This window comes from Nycticebus coucang, chromosome 6, assembly GCF_027406575.1.
Source record: "Nycticebus coucang isolate mNycCou1 chromosome 6, mNycCou1.pri, whole genome shotgun sequence".
In the NCBI taxonomy this organism is placed as follows: domain Eukaryota; kingdom Metazoa; phylum Chordata; class Mammalia; order Primates; family Lorisidae; genus Nycticebus; species Nycticebus coucang.
In genome coordinates this window covers 89,053,549-89,071,500 of record NC_069785.1, presented here as the reverse complement: position 1 = coordinate 89,071,500, position 17,952 = coordinate 89,053,549, and the positions used below count along the sequence as shown (strand labels likewise).

Below are 17,952 nucleotides of genomic sequence, written 5' to 3'. Positions count from 1 at the left end.
AGAAATTATGGAAATCCCAGTTTCTTTGAGGAGTTTTGAGGTACCCGGGTCAGGAGGGCTGGGGCAGCCTCGGCCGCCAGGGGGCGCTCTCGGCCCGATGGGCGTCGGACGTCCGTCGTGGGGGGGCGCTGCGGGCGCCAGGCCTGGGCCCTGCCCTTCCAACTGCGGACCGCGGCAGTGCAGGGGAGGCCGCCCGCGAGGGAGGGCCGGCCCGGGGGCGGGACCACGAGCCCGAGGGGCGGGGCGGCCGCGCTCCTCCCTCCCTCTGTTGCCCCTTTCTTTCTTTCTGTCTTGGCTGTCTCCACTTTTCTTTGCCTAGCCGCCCCGCCGAGGGGGCGGGCCCTGCAGCCTTTGTTGCCCGCGGACAGAGCGCAGCCGTCCACCAGGCCGGAGTCGGAGCTGGGACGCCGGGAGCCGCACGCGGCCCTGGCATGTCCTGAGCCGGACCCGGGACCGGGCAGCGACTGGACCGGACAGATAAGAGTGTGGGCGCGGGGTCGCCCAGCGGCCCCCCAGCCCCGGCCATGCCCCGCGGCCCGCGTCCCGGCAGCCCGGCGCCGCTGCGGCACCCCCTCCTCGTGCTCCTCTGCACTCTGGCGCTTGGCGCCTCGGGACCCGCATCAGGTGGGTGGCTGCCCCTGCCCGGCCGGCCCTGCCCTGCCTCCCCACCCTTCGCCCAGCCGAGGTTTAGCCGCGTCTCACTTTTGAGGACTCCGCTCTGGCTTCTGAAGCTGGTTGCGTTCCCCACTCCCCTAATGTTAGGGACTCGGGTGGGCTCGGTCCGACTGGGGGGCGAAACTGCGCCTGTAGGAGTTTTTCCCATCTCGAGACTCAGCTATGGATCCCCTGCCTGTCGCTTGGAATAAGCCTCTTCCTCTCATTGGGCCCCAGTTTCCCCACATCGGGTGCAGTAGTGCGCGCATTGCTTTCTGAACTCTGGTCCGAGGGGCTGCACGGAGCGCGGTGTGCCAGCCGAAGACCTGGCTCCTGAGTGTGTGTGGCTTGCCTGGGAAGCAGGCTGGCTGGGAAGATGCGGGCTCCCGCGCCAGGTCGCAGGACTACTTGGTTCCCTCGCCGCGCCCCCGGCCCCCAGTCCCGGGCCAGCGCATTTGTGCTCCCGGTGCGGCCCTCGGTGGTTTAGGGGCCGGGTCTTGCGAGGCCATTGCACTTCCTGCCTTTCCCTCCCCCAAGTGTGAAGGCGCCGGGAGCGGAGCGGGGAACAGAAGCTTCTTTCCCCCGCCCGGGATAACTCGCCGCCCGGCTCGGGCGGCCTTCGACGAGCCTCTGGCCCGCGTCCAGACTCTTGTTCCGTCGCGAACTGCTGGGCATCCGCACGCTCCTGGCGCGTTCGGAGCAGCGGAAGGTGTAGGAGACCCCTGGCCGGGTGTTCAGGAAGCTTAGGGTCTGCCGAGGCTGGTGGGACAGAGAGGAGAGCCCCTGCAGGCCGGGCCAAAGGAAGGCTTGGAGCGGGGAGGGGCCTGCGGCTGGACTGAAGGATAATGAATTCTGGATGGGCTAGAAGAGCCTGCAGGGTGTGAGGGCGCCCCAGGGGAAGCTCAGTCCAAGACCGGGTTAGACCCTGCTTACTGTGATGGGGTCGACCCGCGTCCCCAGTGGAGGGATTGTGGAGGAAAAGCCTCCGGGCCGGAATGTCGGGGGCATTTAAACGTTGAGAGGAGCAGCTCATGAAGGAGGTTTGGTCTAGCAGCCATGGGCAGGGAGTAGAAAGTGAACATTTAGGAGCACCTACCATGCGCCAGCCTCGCCTGTTCTAATTTCTCATCATTTCAACATCAGCCCCTGCAAGGCAGATGATAGGAAGTCCTTTCACAGATGAGGAAACAGTCTCAAGAGAGTAGAGTGACTCACTAGGACCAGATTCCTGGGTTGCCTGCATGAAACCAGTGTTTTCCCACTGCTCAGTGCTGGGGTTCAAAGAGGATGAGCCAGGTGATAGGATTCAGGCAGCAGGAAAATTGTTCCCCCAGGAACTGCTGGGAGCCTCAACTTTGGTCCAGTCCTCCTGGCAATTCTGGCAAGAGGATTCTTTTTAAGATTAAGTGAGATACTGAATGCCATTTGCTTAGTACAGGGCAGAGTGACTACCATGTAGTGGCCATTATTTTAATTAGTCTGTCAGGTAGACCCAGTGGGTTTAGCGAGTCCCTGGTGAATCCTACAACTTAGACCTGCTGTTTAGTAATAGAGGCAGGCCAGGCATCATTTCCCATCTAATATGGGCATGACCTGCCAGGGTGGAGTGTCTGTCTCTAGTGTAGGGCCCTCTCCATTCTGCACTCACTGAGGATTCCTGACCTGGAGGCCTCTGACCTTTTGGTCATTTTCATGGGAGCCCCAGGATTCCAATCTGGGGCTCTTCCCACTGAATGTCCCCTTCTTTGAGACCATGGCACAATGTGAGCTAACTTTTAGGAAATACATCCTGACTTTTTCTCCACCTGTGACAAACCCAAGGACTTGCTGGGAGTGGGGCCTAGTTGTGTCTCCCTGCAGCCCCCATGGTCTACTGGGCACCCCAGCCCTATGTCCATGCACTGCTGTGCACACCAGGACACATGGAGGACCCGCAGAGGAGTATGTGTGCAAATCCCACACCACCATCCCTTGGCATGAGCTGCAGGTCGTCTGAAGGGCTGGATTGTAACTCATGTTCTTAATAAGGAGGTGAGGGTAAACACAATGTTGGCATTTCTTTGGCAGAAGCTCCAAAGTGATAGTTCTGTCTTGCGGGGGTGATGTGCAAAGTATTTAGCACCCAGGGTTGCAAGAGCTCAGTCCAATCAAAACAGACCTCCTGACTTAGCAGAACAGACTCAGCCAAGAACTGCTGGCACTCCTGCAGACAGGCACCTGCTGCCATCCCACTGTGGGTTTAGCTTGGCAGCTTCCGCTCTGATGCAAGTACCTACCTATCAAGACACTAGAACCTGCAATTATGCCTTGCTGGCACTGAGAGGCGCTAGGTTCAGCCACTAACATCTCTTACCAGTGTCAACTATAGGTGACAGTGAAAGAAAGTTTTTAATTCACCCCTTCTGCCCTTAAACATTTTCATTTTTATTTTTTTAGAGGCAGGATCTTGCTCTGTCACCCAGATTGGAATGCAGTGGTGAGATCATAGCTCACTGTAGCCTCGAACTCCTGAGATCAAGCAATTCTTCCCCCTCAGGATGCCAAGTTGCTGGGGCTATAGGCATGCATGCCTGGCTAATTTTTTTATTTTTTATTTTTTTTTGAGACAGAGTCTCACTCTAGTACCCTGAGTAGAGTGCTGTGGCTCACAGCAACCTCAAACTCTTGGGCTTAAGCAATCCTCTTGCCTCAGTTTTTCTATTTTTAGTAGAGATGGGGTCTTGCTCTTGTTCAGGCTGGTCTCAAACTCCTGAGCTCAAGCATCCGCCTGCCTCGGCCTCCCAGATGCTAGGATTACAGGTGTGAGCCACTGTGCCCAGCCATGCCTGGCTAATTTTTTAATTTTTTTTGAGAAATGGGGTTCTCACTGTGTTGCCCAGGCTGGTCTCAAACTCCTGGCCTCCTCTCATTTCTCAAAGTGCTGGACTTATAGGTGTGAGCCACCACACCTGGATAAAAATACTTTAGTGGCAGAACAATACAAGTTCATTATAAAAAAATTAATGCTAAACAGAGCAAGAAAATAAAAATTATTGCAATAAAAGTGGCAACATCCTATAAATCTTTATTTTTATTATTATTATTACTTTTTTTTTTGTAGACAGTCTCACTGTGTTGCCCTTAGTAGAGTGTCGTGGCATCACAGCTCACAGCAACAGCAACCTCAAACTCTTAATCTCAAATGCTTAAGTGATTCTCTTACCCCACAGCCTCCCAAGTAGCTGGGACTACAGGTACCTAGCACAATACTGGGCTATTTTTTGGTTGTAGTTGTCATTATTGTTTGGCAGGCCTGTGCTAGGTTTGAACCCAACTCCAGTGTATGTGGCTGGCGCCCTAGCTGCTGAGCTACAGGCACCAAGCCTATTTTTTCTTTTTGATTAAAAATATTTTGTTAAGCCATTAGGCAAAGCGATAAAATGAGTTTTTAAAGAAATAACTAAGAATACTTTAGAACTTTTCTTGCTAATTTTCTATTAACTCACATTTGCCATGTGACAACTATTGTTGTTTTAAGCACTTATGTACTAACTCATTTACTTCTCACAGTGAAAGAGAAGTTATAATTACTGTCATTGCTGTTTTACAGATGGAGGAGCTGAGATTCTGAGTGGTTGCATAATTCACCCATGGTCTCACAGCTTTGGGTAGCAGAGTTGGGATTTAAATTCAGGCAGTCAGCTCTAGAGAACACTAATCTGAATACTTTTTACGTGCAGGAGAGCTCTGCTTAACCCTGTTCACATTTTTGAACTTCATAGGATGCTTTTTTGTAAGTCACCTTGAATTTCTGTCTTGCAGTATTTGCCCAAGGTCTAGAGCAGGGATTCTTAATCAGAATGCACATCCCTAGACATATGGGTCCCTCCCCAGGGACACTTTTTCAAGCTCTTAGTCACATAGGTGATCTCTTCCCCAACGACATGCATTTGAGGACGACATCGTTGCCTAGAAACATGCTGCATAGCTCCTGCAGTTAGGAACTTCAGGGCTGGTTGGCATCAGTTCCCCCTGTGCTTCAGCTTATCGTTAGGTGATGGGCTATGATTCTCCATGACCGGGAACCAGTGTCAATACTCAATTAAACAAAGCCTTGGAGTTGTAGCTGTTGTCTTTCTATCTCTTTGTCATTTTCACCACCTCAAACTGGGCTTCATTACTCGCGTTTTCTGGCCTGGATTCTCTGAGCAGAAGAGGAAATTGGAACTCAGACGTATGACCCAGGTCATACAAATATTAAGTGGCCCAGTTGGGACCCTGGTCTTTCAAATGCCTCTTGACAGTACTTTTTTTTTCTTTTTGAGACAGAGTCTCACTTTGTTACCCAGGGTGGAGTGGCGTTGGATCATAGCTCACAGCAACCTCAATTCTTGGGCTCAAGCCATCCTCTTGCCTCAGCCTCCCAAGTAACTGCGACTGTAGGAGTCCACAACAAAACCTGGTTAGTTTTTAGAGTTGGGGGTCTTCCTGTTGCTCAGGCTGGTCTCCAACTCCTGAGCTCAGGCTATTTACTTGCCATGGCCTCCAAAATGCTAGGATTATAGGGGTTAGCCACCGTACCTGGCTGACAGTGCATTGTTTTGTCACTCCCTTGTGTGTCACTTCACAAAACATATGCCTGGCTGAGATTCACTTCAAGATGCTGGTTCTCACTTCTAGCTTTTCCCCACATCTCTGAGGGGCTACCACATGGTGCCTGCTACCCCGATATCCTCCTTATCTCCACAGTTGAGTTCGTACCCACACATCAAGTGACATCTCAAGTGCATCCTGCTTGATGAAGCTTTTCTTCATCCTAGTCTTTCCATGGGAAGTCCCCTCCCCTTGCTTCACTTCCTCAGGACTGTGCCGGGGCTGGGTGCCCTGTCACCCATGCTGCTGTTTCAAATGCAAGGATGATGTCTCGTACATTTTCCTGGACTTTGGAGCAATTAATGCTCCCTCACGATTAGTAACCCAGAGTGACATACTAAATGCCAAGCACCAGGCAGGTAACATAAATGAGCAAAAAAGGCTGGTAGGGAGACAAATTTTTCTTAAAATCTCTTGTTTTTCCATTTTTGTTAGTCAATTCTTTACTGAGTGAGAAAAAACACAGGATGCCAGTGGGCTGTCCATCCACACTCATCCTCAGTGTTGGGAAATGATAGGGAGGATTGGTGATGTCTCAGGGAGCATAGCCCTCTGCGGGGGGGTTTACTGCTTGATTCTAGCTCCTTCTGCCAGGTAGGAATTTAGGCCTGATGTGTATCGATGATAGATTTTTCAAGGAAAGCTGAAAATTGAGATTTTTTTACAAGATCATGTGATTCTAAAACACTGGTGATTGATTAAAATGTTTCTTCAGTATTTGTGCCAGCTGAAACAACCCCACCCAATCAATAAACTGACAAACAAAAGCAAGTCTGCAGGCTGTAGTAATGGCATTGTAGTCCCAAATTCCCTTATTAGGTTGTCAGAGCAAGAAATCGCCTTAAATCTTCCAGCCCAGTGGCTTCCAAAGGCAAGCCCCTGAAATGGCTACATCAGAATCCCTGGGAAAGTCTAGAAAAATAAAGAAAATTCAGATTCTGGGAACCCTGTTCTGGAAACAGAATCTTGGCTGGGTCCTGGGCACCTGCGTTTTTCAGAGCTCCCCAGCACTGTTCATGAGCAGCCAGGTTCACTTCTAGAGGAGGCTTCCTAAAACTTCCAATGATCACAGCTCCCTGCAGCTTCTGGTAGAAACACAGCTTCCTAGTCTCTAGTCCTGGCTTCCTGGAGATGCTGATGTAGTTAGTCTGAGATGAGACCTGGGTATTTGTTTTTAAGAAATTCTTTTTTTTTTTTTTTAACAACTTTACAAAAATATAATTGTCATGCAATAAAAAATACAGAATATGGTGATTTTAGACTCATGTTACACACTGTGAAACCATCCCCACAAGCATGATCATGGACATAACCATCCACTGCAGAAGTTTCCTCGTGCCTCTTTGAAGGCATAAGAAGACTTTCTTCCTGCCCTTTTTGCCCCTCTTTGCTAGACAACCACTGTTGTATTTTCTGTCAATGTAGATTAGTTTCAAGTTCGTAGAATTGTATAGAAATGGAATTAGGCACTATGTACAATTTCTGGTCTGGCTTCTTCCACTCAGCGTGATTATTTTGAGACTTATCCAGGTATCGATAGTTCATTTTTTTTTCTTACCACTGAGTAGTATTCCATTGTGTAGGTGAGACACAGTTTGTTTATTCATTCATCTATTGAAGGACATTTGAGTTATTTCCAGTTTTGGGCTATTGCAATTAAGGGGCTATGAGTATTTATGTACAGGTCTTCACGTAGGCATACACTTTCATGTTCTCGTGAGTAAAATTTCCAGAGTGGAATGGCCTGGTCAACTGTGTATATGTTTATTTTTCTAAGACATTGCCAAGTTGACTTCCGGACTGGCTATGGCACTTTACCTTTCCATCAGCAGTGTATGAGAATTCCAATCTTTGAGCATTCTAATAGCTATGTAGAGGAATCTCTTTGGGATTTTCAGTTGCATTTCTTTAATGACTAACAGTGTCGATCTGTGTTTATTTGCCATGTATATATCATCTTTGCTGAGAAGTATCTTGTTAAAAGATATTTTGTTAAAAGACGTTTTTCTCATTTTAAAAGTTAAGTTGTTTTTGATTTCTGAGCTTTGCCGAGTTCTTTCTCTATTCTTTATAAGTCCTTCGTCAAATACCTGATCTATAAATATTTCCACCCAGACTATTACTAGTCTTTTCATTCTCCCAACAGTGTCTCTTGAAGAGTAGAAAAATTTAATTTTGATGAAGTTGAAATATTTTGTAGAGGACACGGAGGAGAGCAAGATGGTGGCCGAGCAACAGCCTCCTTGCGTCTGGGCACCGTGAGTCTGGGGAGATAGGACTCCAGGCATCTCTGGCTGGTGGGATCTGCCTATCATCACCCCTGTGAACTGTTTTGGTGTCATTGGACTGGGCACTCAGTTGAGCTGCCTTGGGGAGAGCCTGGGCGGGAATGCGGAGAACTTTGGCCATTGTCTGGGGCCCCAGTCTGAGCCGCTGAGCCAGACTGAGCTAATAGTGCTTGGCTGTGGGCCACAGGGAGCCATTGTGAGCGATCTGTTTTTAAGAAATTCTTATCCATGAAGTCTGGAAACTCCTTGCACTTGGGCTCCCTGATAACCAATGATGGGGAAGACTTGCTCAGTGCCAGACAGTTACCCAGCCAACACAGCCTCATAACCCTTGGAAAAGGATCTTTGAGTCCTGAACCTCAAGTTGTGGTAAGAGGAAGATGTCCTCAGCAGGGGGCACACCACTGGTGTGTGCAGGGCACTCATCATGTGGCTTGGCAGAAGACAGCCTGGAGGAATGGTCTGGTTTCTTAGCCTGGCTAGGATGGATCTTTGGGGTAGGGCTCAGCTGCCTTCTAACTGACAGGCAGCAGCAGAAAGAGCCCTGGTAGTATGTCTGCAGGTTAGCCAGGCATTCGTTTGGGCCAAAGGGATCACTGTCATGAACAGCCAGAATTTCAGGAATTGGGTATAAATCCAGTCACCCTGGGTAAGACCTGGAGTTGCTAGAAACTCCAGATCAGTGAGTTTCCTAACTGTGCTCCCCAGAGGCTAGGAACTGCAGAAAGGGAAAAGGGGCACAAAGGCGTGGGCCTTAGGTTTCCTACACCATCCCCCTCTTCAGTAGCACTTCTCTGATCTGTGTGTGTGTCCACTTGAGATTTCTTTTGAAGACTGATGGCCAAAGAAATTTGAAAAACTTGATCTAATCTAACTTCTTCACATTAACAATGAGGAAACAGGCTTAGCAAGGAATGGACTGCTAAGAATATACAGTCATATGACTGAAGAGCTTGGGAGACTTGGGTCCTTGTCTCAGCTCACTCTGCCACCCTTGCTGTGTGGCTTTAGGTCATTCTGTCACCCTTTCTGAGCCTCCCTTTGCTTTCTTACCTACAAAGCAGTCTGGAGAGCTTACTGCTGGTGCAGGCATCCTAACCTGGGGTCCACAACCTAAGGGACAATGAATCCAGGGGATTCATTAACTTAGATGGGAAAATATTACATATTTAATTTTTCTAACCTCTAAGTGAAATTTACATTTCCATGTATTGTGACTATTATCAACAATTCTCAGTAGTATTAATAGCACCTGTGATTTGCTACCAATAGAAAAGAAAAAAGATTTTTCTATTTCATTACAGTTGTTGCAGTGTCTTGAAATAAGGTTTATACCCAGTCATCAGTACTTCAAAATTACCATAGTTAAATTTGCTACTAGACCTTGTTTAAAGCAGTAATAAAGGACCATATAATTCCACACACCACTTTTTTTTTTTTTTTTTTTTTTGAGACAGAGTTTCATCATGGCCCCCTCGCTAGAGTGCCATAGCATCACAGCTCACAGCAACCTCAAACTCTTGGGCTTAAGCGATTCTCTTGCCTCAGCCTCCCAAGTAGCTGGAGCTACAGGTGCCTGCCACAACACCCAGCTATTTTTTGGTTGTAGTTGTCATTGTTTGGCATGCCCAGGCTGGATTTGAACTTGCCAGCTCCAGTGTATGTGGCCACTGAGCTACAGGTGCCAAGCCACTGAGCTACAGGTGCCAAGCCACACACCCCACTTTTAAAATAATTTTGATAGCTATTTCCTTGATACTCCAATATATTTTATTTCATGCATTTAGAAAATTATTTTGAGAAGGGAGTGTATAGCAAAAAAACGATTAAGAATCCAATCCTTACTGGGAAATCCAAGAGGACAGAGCAACAGGGAGAGGGTTTTTAAACTGTAAGGGCCTGAATAGAGGTCTGCAAATTCTTTCCATCCCTGGAAGCTTTCTTCAAATGAACTGTTGCATGCAAGAGATAGATCCTAGAGCTACTCCACTGAAATGATGGTGGTAAGGGCCAGGGAGCCCTGCCTGGGTGGTCTCTCTCCATCTCTCCATCCCAGGAAGCCTGGAAACACGGAACTGCAGGCACCTGAGGACACACGTTTAAGCTCACCAGGCTAATGATAACCCTGACAGTCGCAATCATGTTCAATCAGCAGGAGGCCCTGCTGTATATGGAGCAGCTAGTGCTAGTTCCTTTTGTCCTCCCCACAATCTCGATTATGCCCATTCTACAGGTTCACTCAGCAAAGGCTGAGAAATGCCTACATTCCAGACACCACTTCTGGCACTTAAATCTTCAACAGATTTAAGATTAAAGATTCTTGCCCTCCTAGAATTTACATTGGGAGGAGGTGAAGAAAACAGACAAATAGAAAAGGTAGGCTGGCCACTGTGATTTACACCTTTAATCCTAGCATTGTGGGAGGCCAAGGCAGGAGGATCATTTGAACTCAGCTGTTGGGAACCAGCCTGAACAGGATGGAGACCCATCCCTACTAAAAATAGAAAAATTAGCCAGGGTCCTGGCAGGTGCCTGTAGTCCCAGCTACTTGAGAGACTGAGGCAGGAGGGTGGCTTGAGCCCAGCAGTTTGAGGTTGCTGTGAGCTAGGCTGTTACCATGTCACTGTAGCCTGGGCAATAGAGTGCAACTCTTATGTCCCCCCAAAAAAGTTACTGCAATAATCCAAATGGAGAAACTGAGGCTCCGAAAGATTAAACTAGCAGAGCTAGCAGGTAGCACAGTTAAAATCTGAATCCAGGTGCTCTGACTGACTCAAGCTGCGCACTTGGCAGTGACCCCTCTGGTGTCTGGGGACCTGCAAGGCCCTGCCCTGGACCTAGGTGCTATTGTGCTTGTCTCCTCGCAGGGCACCCAACCCAGGGCCGGGCGACTTTGGATATCGTGCACCCAGTGCGGGTGGACGCTGGGGGCTCCTTCCTGTCCTACCAGCTGTGGCCCCGCGCGCTGCGAAAGCGGGACGTGTCCACGCACCACGACGTTCCCGCCTTGTATGAGCTGCAGTACCGCGGATGCGAGCTGCACTTCAACCTGCCGCCAACCCTCACCTGCTGGCGCCTGGCTTTGTGAGTGAGAATTGGCAGTGAGGTGGCCTGGGACAAGCGCACATCCGGGCCCGCACCCCCGCCTGTCACCTGCTTGGCGAGGTGCAGGATCCCGAGCTTGAGGGCAGCCTGGCGGCCATCAGCGCCTGTGATGGCATGGTGAGTGCGCCCGGAGGGTGCGCAGGCAGGTGGGGGTGGCAGGATGGGGGGCGGCCACCAGCCTTGCCTGTGCGCGTGTCCTCTGCCTATCTGGGTATTATCTACTATAAGATGGGAGTGATCCCGTAGGCCTTGGCGGATCGCAGTTTTTGACTGTATTCCTGGGATGGTGCCCAAACACTTGGATTTCTGAAAAATTTCCAGGTAACACTAAAGCTGCAGATCCAGAGATCCCACTTTGAGAACTGCTGTTTGGATTATGTAATTGGAGAGTAGTTGAGCCCCTTCCTTTAGGGTGTCAGGACCATTCCTTCACAGACCCCTCTCCAGGACAGTCACCCCTTTCCCTTTAACCATTCTGCAGGGGGTGGTGAGAAGCCCCTCCCAGTGCCTCTGCCCACATTAGAGCTTCCTTTGGCTTCTGCACGAAGCCCTAATTGCCACCCCTGATCATGTGCAGGTTAGAGCAGCTCCTACCCCAGCAGGGTGGGGCCTTTTCTGTGCCTATTGAGGTGACCATTGCTGCCCTCCCACCTCTGAAGGGTGTGGGAGGAGTGGGGGACATGTGCACACTCAGCCAGTCATTGTTCCTGTTCCTGGAGGGCCCTCGGCTTAAAGCCTTTAGACCAGGCATCCTCAAACTTTTTAAACAGGGGGCCAATTCACTGTCCCTCAGACCACTGGAGGGCTGGACTATAGTTAAAAAAAGAAAAGTATGAACAAATTCCTATGAACACTGCACATATCTTATTTTGAAGTAAAAAAACAAAACAAGAACAAATACAATCACACTGCCTCATGTGGCCCGTGGGTCGCAGTTTGAGGACCCCTGCTTTAGACAAAAGCCATGGGCTGTGGCGGTGCATGGCCTGATGGCAGGACAGCCCAAACTGCAGGCTGTGGAACGTCTGGGCCTTTAAAGGCCTGTCTGCTCAGCAAAGTATTCTCATTTATGGACGGTCATTCCCATGTTAAGAGAATGTGCCCAAGGTCATCTAGTTAGTTACCCAGTGGGGGAGTCTGCATTCAGATCCTGGAGCAATCCAGGCTCCTTGGCCCTGTACGATCCAAGGGGCAGAATTCTGCCAATGAGGGGAGGTCTGAGGAAGGTAAAACCTTCTTCCCTGTTGGTGTCCTGAGTTTCCTCAGGAGGTGGCCGGCTGCCCAAAGATACTTCCCAAGCCCCTCTCTTCCTTAGACTCTCTGAATGCCAGTGGATATGCCCAAGACATCCTTGCCAGTTTCCCTTTTCTAGCTGGCCTTAGACCCAGGGAACAGGATGTCCTGATGGCCATGGGCATCTCTATGGCCTGGGTGTGGACTGAGCAGCCTTTGGAGTGATTCATCACACAGGGAGACTGAGGGCAGGTCAGAAGCTGGTCACCTGGGAAGGGGCACAGTGGCTAGAGATGGCTGGCATGCAAAGGAGATGCAAAATAGCCTGGACTTAGGATGGCTGCCTGGAACTCTACAGATAAGGCCATTTTGTCAGATCTTACCCCTGATGGGGTGGGTGTGTGGAACAGCATCTGGGGGCAGTGGCTTCTGAGCTCCACTTTGAAGCCTTTGGGTGAAATGGCACGGTAGGATGCTCCAGACAGAGGGTGCAGTGTAAGCAAAGGCTTGAGATCAGGGGTGGTGGGCACAGTGTGAGCTCAGAGGCAGGTGGGCCTTGTGAAGGGTGGGCAGAGCACCTGAGAGCCAGCCCTCTCTGGCCCTGGTGCTTTTTCTCCAGAAAGGTGTATTCCAGCTCTCCAGCGAGGACTACTTCATTGAGCCCCTGGAAGGTGTTCCGGCCCAGCCTGGCCACGCCCAGCCCCACGTGGTGTATAAGCACCAAGCACCAGAGAGGCCGGCACAGAGCGGGAATTTCAGCACTCCAGGCACCTGTGGGGTGCAAAGTATGCTCCTCTGCTGCCAGTTCCAGTGCAGGGAACGGGCTTAGGATATCCAGAGCCCTTTCTAGAAGCCCCTTTCAACATGTTCAGTTTTCTTTGTACCAGAGGAAAACAGATGGATAAACAGACAGACACATCATCGTAGCCTGTGCCCTTAAATGTGCCACGAGCTATGTCCTCTGCCAGTCAGGTGTGCCCCAGCCAATGCCTGGGCTTCCCTCCCTCACTCCCACCTCACCGGCCTCCCCACTTCAGGGTTTCATCCCCCACTGCTCCTCCCCACCTTTGCCTGTAGCACCTCTGACTCTAGTAACCATTCTTCCTGCAGTGTGCATTAGCGAGGATCCCACTTCCTCCCACCCTGCTCCCATGCAGAATAATTGACCTCTGTGGTTGAGAGCTGTAGCGTGGTACCCAGCACATCCTCTGTAGATGGCAGTAGTGGTGGCGGTTACCATGAGGAGCTGTGCACTAAGGGTTGCTGGTGTTTGGGGACTGCTCAGCTGGTACTCCACCCTCAGGCTGCCCACAGCTCTGTTTGCTGAGCAGATGCCCACGGAGGCATGCTTTTTGGCCTCAGTTTCCTCAGCTTCACAGATGTACTTCCTCTTCTGGGGGCAGGCCTGGATCAGAGGGCAGCCTAGCAGTTGGACTATGGGGTCTGCATTTGCTGGGATTCACTAACTCCCAGTGGGGGAGGGAATGATGCAGGGCCTGCTACAGGAGCTATCAGGCCCAGAAGCTCTCCTCACACAGACTCGGTCCTTTACTGTGTTTATACCCAGCATCTCATTTGCCCCTGGAGGTCACTCTGTGAGGAAGATCAGCAAAGAAAAGTGACCAGGCCAAGGCCACACACCTAGGTCTGGAGCATCCATGCTCCTCACCTCTGGTTCCAGGGAGGTTCCTATTGCTCCAGAGGGGGCTCAGTGAGGAGATGACATATGCCCAGGGCCAGTCCACTGGTGGCTAACCCTCTTGTCTGGGGCCCACAGCATCCCTGGACCTGGAGTCTCGACGGGAGCGTTGGGAGCAGCGGCAGCAATGGCAGCAGCAGCGGTCAAGGCGTCTACACCAGCGCTCGGTCAGCAAGGAGAAGTGGGTAGAGACCCTGGTGGTTGCCGATGCCAAAATGGTAGAGTACCACGGGCAGCCACAAATCGAGAGCTATGTGCTGACCATCATGAACATGGCGAGGCTGCTGTAGGCAGGAGGCAACAGGTGTGGTAGGGACCTCGGGGGCTGGTGTTGGGGGGTGGGTTACCAGGGCTGGGTACAGAGCAGGAAGGCTGTTAGGCTGAACCTCACACCCAGGTCTGGACGTCAGATAGGAAGGAGAGTCTTGAAGCTCCTGAGTCTAGGAGGGATTGCTGGTTGGGTGTCTCTAGGAGAGAACCTGGGCAGAGTGTGTCATGTCACCATACTAGCTCAGCTGGCATTTGGGAGAGGGAGAGGGAGACAGAGGGGGAGGCTGAGGCAGCCGTGGCCCTGTGCCTGCCCGGGGAGTTCACAGGTTAGTTGGTTCATTCATTCATTTGTGGCAGAACCTGGACTAGATGCTGAAGACACAGAAATGCCAATCTGACCAGCCCCTGCCCGAGACAGCCGTACATGTTAGAGTCAGAAGGATCTGTATAGCTCTATTGCCCATTGGCCCGTGGCCTTAGGCAAGTCACTTTCCTTGTCTGAGCCTCACCTTGCTCATTTGTGAACTAGGCATGATGATGGTACCTTGTGGGGTTGGCAAACTGTTCTTGACCCCATGTGACTGTTGAGACGACAGAGGCTTGAGAGGGTAAGTGACCTGCTTAGGTCATACAAGGTAGAGCAGAGCCGGATGAGAGGCCAGGTCTCCTCAACCCACTCAGAGTTCTGTGCCTGATTGGATCTGACAACAGAGCCCTGGGTGTGCAGGTGGGAGGTCTCAAGCTGCCAAGCTGCTGCCCACAGCCCCCTGGGAGAAATGTGTTTGTTGTTGGCATTCTTGGCAGGCTTCCTGGTCAGCAGGCCACTGCCCAACCCTGTCTCTCTTCTGGGTTGGGTCGCTGGGGCAAGGTAAGGGCATGTGTTCTATGGCAGGATGACATCTAAGGGAGTCCTATGTGCTGCTTGTCCCCAAGCCAGCAGCTCATCTCCTGCAACCCTGGAGGAAAGACCCTGTGAGTTCATCTAGTATCTTGCTCCCTAGTTGACGCCCTAAAGCCCAGGGTCAGAGAGAAGAGAAGGCCCTGTCCATCTCTTCTGGTATCACACCCCCACTATTAAGTCCTCCTTAACAAGCACAGCTCTGGGCCAGGTCTCCATGACTTCATTCCCCTCTTGGTTCCCTGCTCCATGTGGAATAAAAATTGTAGCCTTCTGCCAGGCCTTGAAGTTCCAGCTCAAGCCTCTCTGTTTAGCCCTATCTGCCCAGGGAGGGCAACCACTTAAGGCCAGGCTTTAGGAGGGATGATTGCAGGATAGCAGGGTCTGGCCCTGGGCTAGGGGGTGGGGTAAGCCAGGTGTCTAGGCCCTGAGGGCCTCTCATTCCCATTCTCAGCCTGAAAGACTCAAGAACATGGCTGGAGCCATGTTGAGTAAGTTTGTTGAGTAAATTTGGCCTCCCAGGGTTAAAAAAAGTAAAAGAGACTTTTTTTGCTGCAGAACTTCTCAGAGCCTTCAAAGCTGATATGCACTGAGAATCCCTGAGCGAATAGGCAGCATTTTCCAAATTTAAGAAGAGCAAGGACTATAAAGCCGTGAAATCTGGATTCTGATCCCAGCATTACCCTTCCTTTGAGTCTCAGTTGCTTCATTTGTAATGAAGATAATTTTGCCCACCTTTAAGGAGATAATGCATATCACATTCCCAGCCCAGGGACTGTACATATTAGCTTGGATCAATGTTCGCAGCTGTAGTATCTGACCTTCAGCCCCACAGCCACCTACAGGACAGCCTCACTTCTCTCACCAGTGCTTCCCAGGCCCCAGATAACAGTGTTTTCTCCTTGGCAGACCCAGATCAGAGTCGTGGAGCTCAAGTGGGTTTATCTCAAGCATAGCAAGACAGGTCCCACTCTACCCCAATTTTTACTCCCCGTTCTGTTCTTTCTCTCTGAGGTCACAGGCCATTTTTGAGGAGCACTTGTCACTGTGTCACCTGTAACCTCCAGATCTTGCCTTCACATAACACTGCCTAGCCCTGGCTTGCTCTCCAAGCCTGCAAGAGGGCTCAACTTCCCTGGGTGTCATCTATCTAGTTAAAATACTCTGTATTTGGCTTGGCACCTGTAGCATAGTGGTTATGGCACCAGCCACATACACCGAGGTTGGCAGGTTTGAAACTGGCCTCGGGCCAGCTAAACAACAATGACAACTGCAACAAAAAATAGCTGGGCCTTGTGGCGGGTGCCTGTAGTCCCAGCTACTTGGGAGGCTGAGGCAAGAGAATCACTTAAGCCCAAGAGTTGGAGGTTGCTGTGAGCTGTGACACCATGGCACTTTACTGAGGGTGACATAGTGAGACTCTGTCTCCAAAAAAAAAAAAAAAATAGTTGGTACTGACCTGATGCCATTAACAAGCATCTCTTCATTGAGTCAAGACTCTACCTACCTCCAGTGTCTCCTGGTGCCAATTTTGCCCCATCTTTCTTGGGAGACAGCAAGAAAGTTATTTATGCACGCTGATGGAGGGGCTTCATGATGGCACTAAGCTCTGACTCAGGATATAGCATGGCCCAGTTGTTGGGCAGGTCTTAGCAGACCCTCAAGGGCCTGGAGTCCTCAGAAGCCTTTGCTGGGGACTGATGCCAAGTTTATGTGTCTGTAGTCCAGCAAAGACTTGTTCTTTTGATCTGACTTTCTCTAAGATACTTTTCTTATTTTCCACTGGTTTTTTTTAAAATTAGATAATACTAAGCTAGTGCCCAAGATTCGTTCATTCAAAAAATATCTCTTGAATGCCCATCCTGTGCCAGATTGTAAGAGGGAGTCCACACAGACACAGTCCTCACTGAGCTTGTGGTCCAGCCAGGGAGACAGACATTTATAAAACTGTCACCTTGATGACAATGAATATACAATAGAGGAAAGTGCAAGGAAGGACAAGTTCATGGTGCGTTAGGAATGTGGGGTAGAACAAAGGTTCCCAGAGGACACAGTGAAGGACTGAGAGCTGGAGAGAGGGGAGAAGACAACTTGGGGAAGATGCCTGAAAAGCTGATCTGGCCTAGGAGCACAGCTCCTGCACAGGCCCTGCATTAAGAAGAATCACAGGATGCAAAAAGACTGAAAGGTTGGAGCCAGGGAGCCAGGAGGTCTGGAGGGATAGGGGTGGCCAGAGAAGTGGGCAGGAGCCAGACCATAGAGGCCTGCTGGCTGGGCAGGGGACTTTTGTCCCTTCCCTGTGGACAGTGAATAACCACCTATGGCTTTAAGCAAAGGCATGGTGTCCTTGGGTGTGCATTTCAAAGACAGATGACTGAACTAACAGGCTGCAGGTGGCCATGCAAAATTATGGGATTTTTCAGAGAAGACCATAACTGCTAACTAGACAAGAGGCAATACAGATTTGGACTGGGCAGTGGTGTTGGGGATGAAGGGGAGAGAGAGATTCAAGTGAAACTCGGAGGCAAAATTGATTGGCTGTGGGGGGGGGAAGTCATGAAGGAGCTCTGAGGCTTCTAGCACTGAGCTCTGATACATCACTGTTTAGCTTCACCATTTCTGAACTCCTGTCTGAAAGTGCAGGTCATCCCCATTACCAGGGACATTCATGCCTCTTAACAGTGTTTATTTTATCGATTCCTATTTAACTATTATTTTTCTAGGCCAGGTGCAGTGGTTCACACCTGTAATCCTAGCACTCTAGAAGGCTGAGGCGGGTCGATTGCCTGAGCTCAGGATTTCAAGACCAGCCTGAGCAAGAGCGAGACCCTGTCTCTACTAAAAATAGAAAAGCTGAGGCAAGGGGATCATTTGAGACCAAAACTTTGAGGGTGCTGTGAGCTATGACTCTACTCAGGGCGACAGAATGAGATTGTCTCCCAAAAAAAAATCCCCCAAAAACCCAAACATATATATATATATATACATATATATATTTTTATATATGTACATATAAACAAATATATATGTATACATATATGTATATAAAAATATATATACATATATATAAAATTGTGCTTTATGCACTTCTAGAAGTCAACTCATAACTGATCTGTCCTGCTATCTCTGCCCACTGATAACTGTCCCTCATTTTTGTTCTGAGGGAGTTTTAA

General features: G+C 50.1%; 1 protein-coding gene across 1 annotated transcript in view; it reads left to right on the top strand.

The window, feature by feature from the left end:
• Positions 1 to 324: 324 nt before the first annotated feature.
• Positions 325 to 17,952, top strand: part of LOC128588783 (A disintegrin and metalloproteinase with thrombospondin motifs 7-like) — a 46,472-nt gene continuing 28,844 nt past the window's right edge. The window contains 5 exon segments of the mRNA XM_053595591.1: positions 325 to 624; positions 10,442 to 10,624; positions 10,627 to 10,796; positions 12,532 to 12,697; positions 13,690 to 13,886. Of these exon segments, the coding sequence (XP_053451566.1) occupies positions 525 to 624; positions 10,442 to 10,624; positions 10,627 to 10,796; positions 12,532 to 12,697; positions 13,690 to 13,886 (816 nt within the window). The 5' untranslated portion in view covers positions 325 to 524.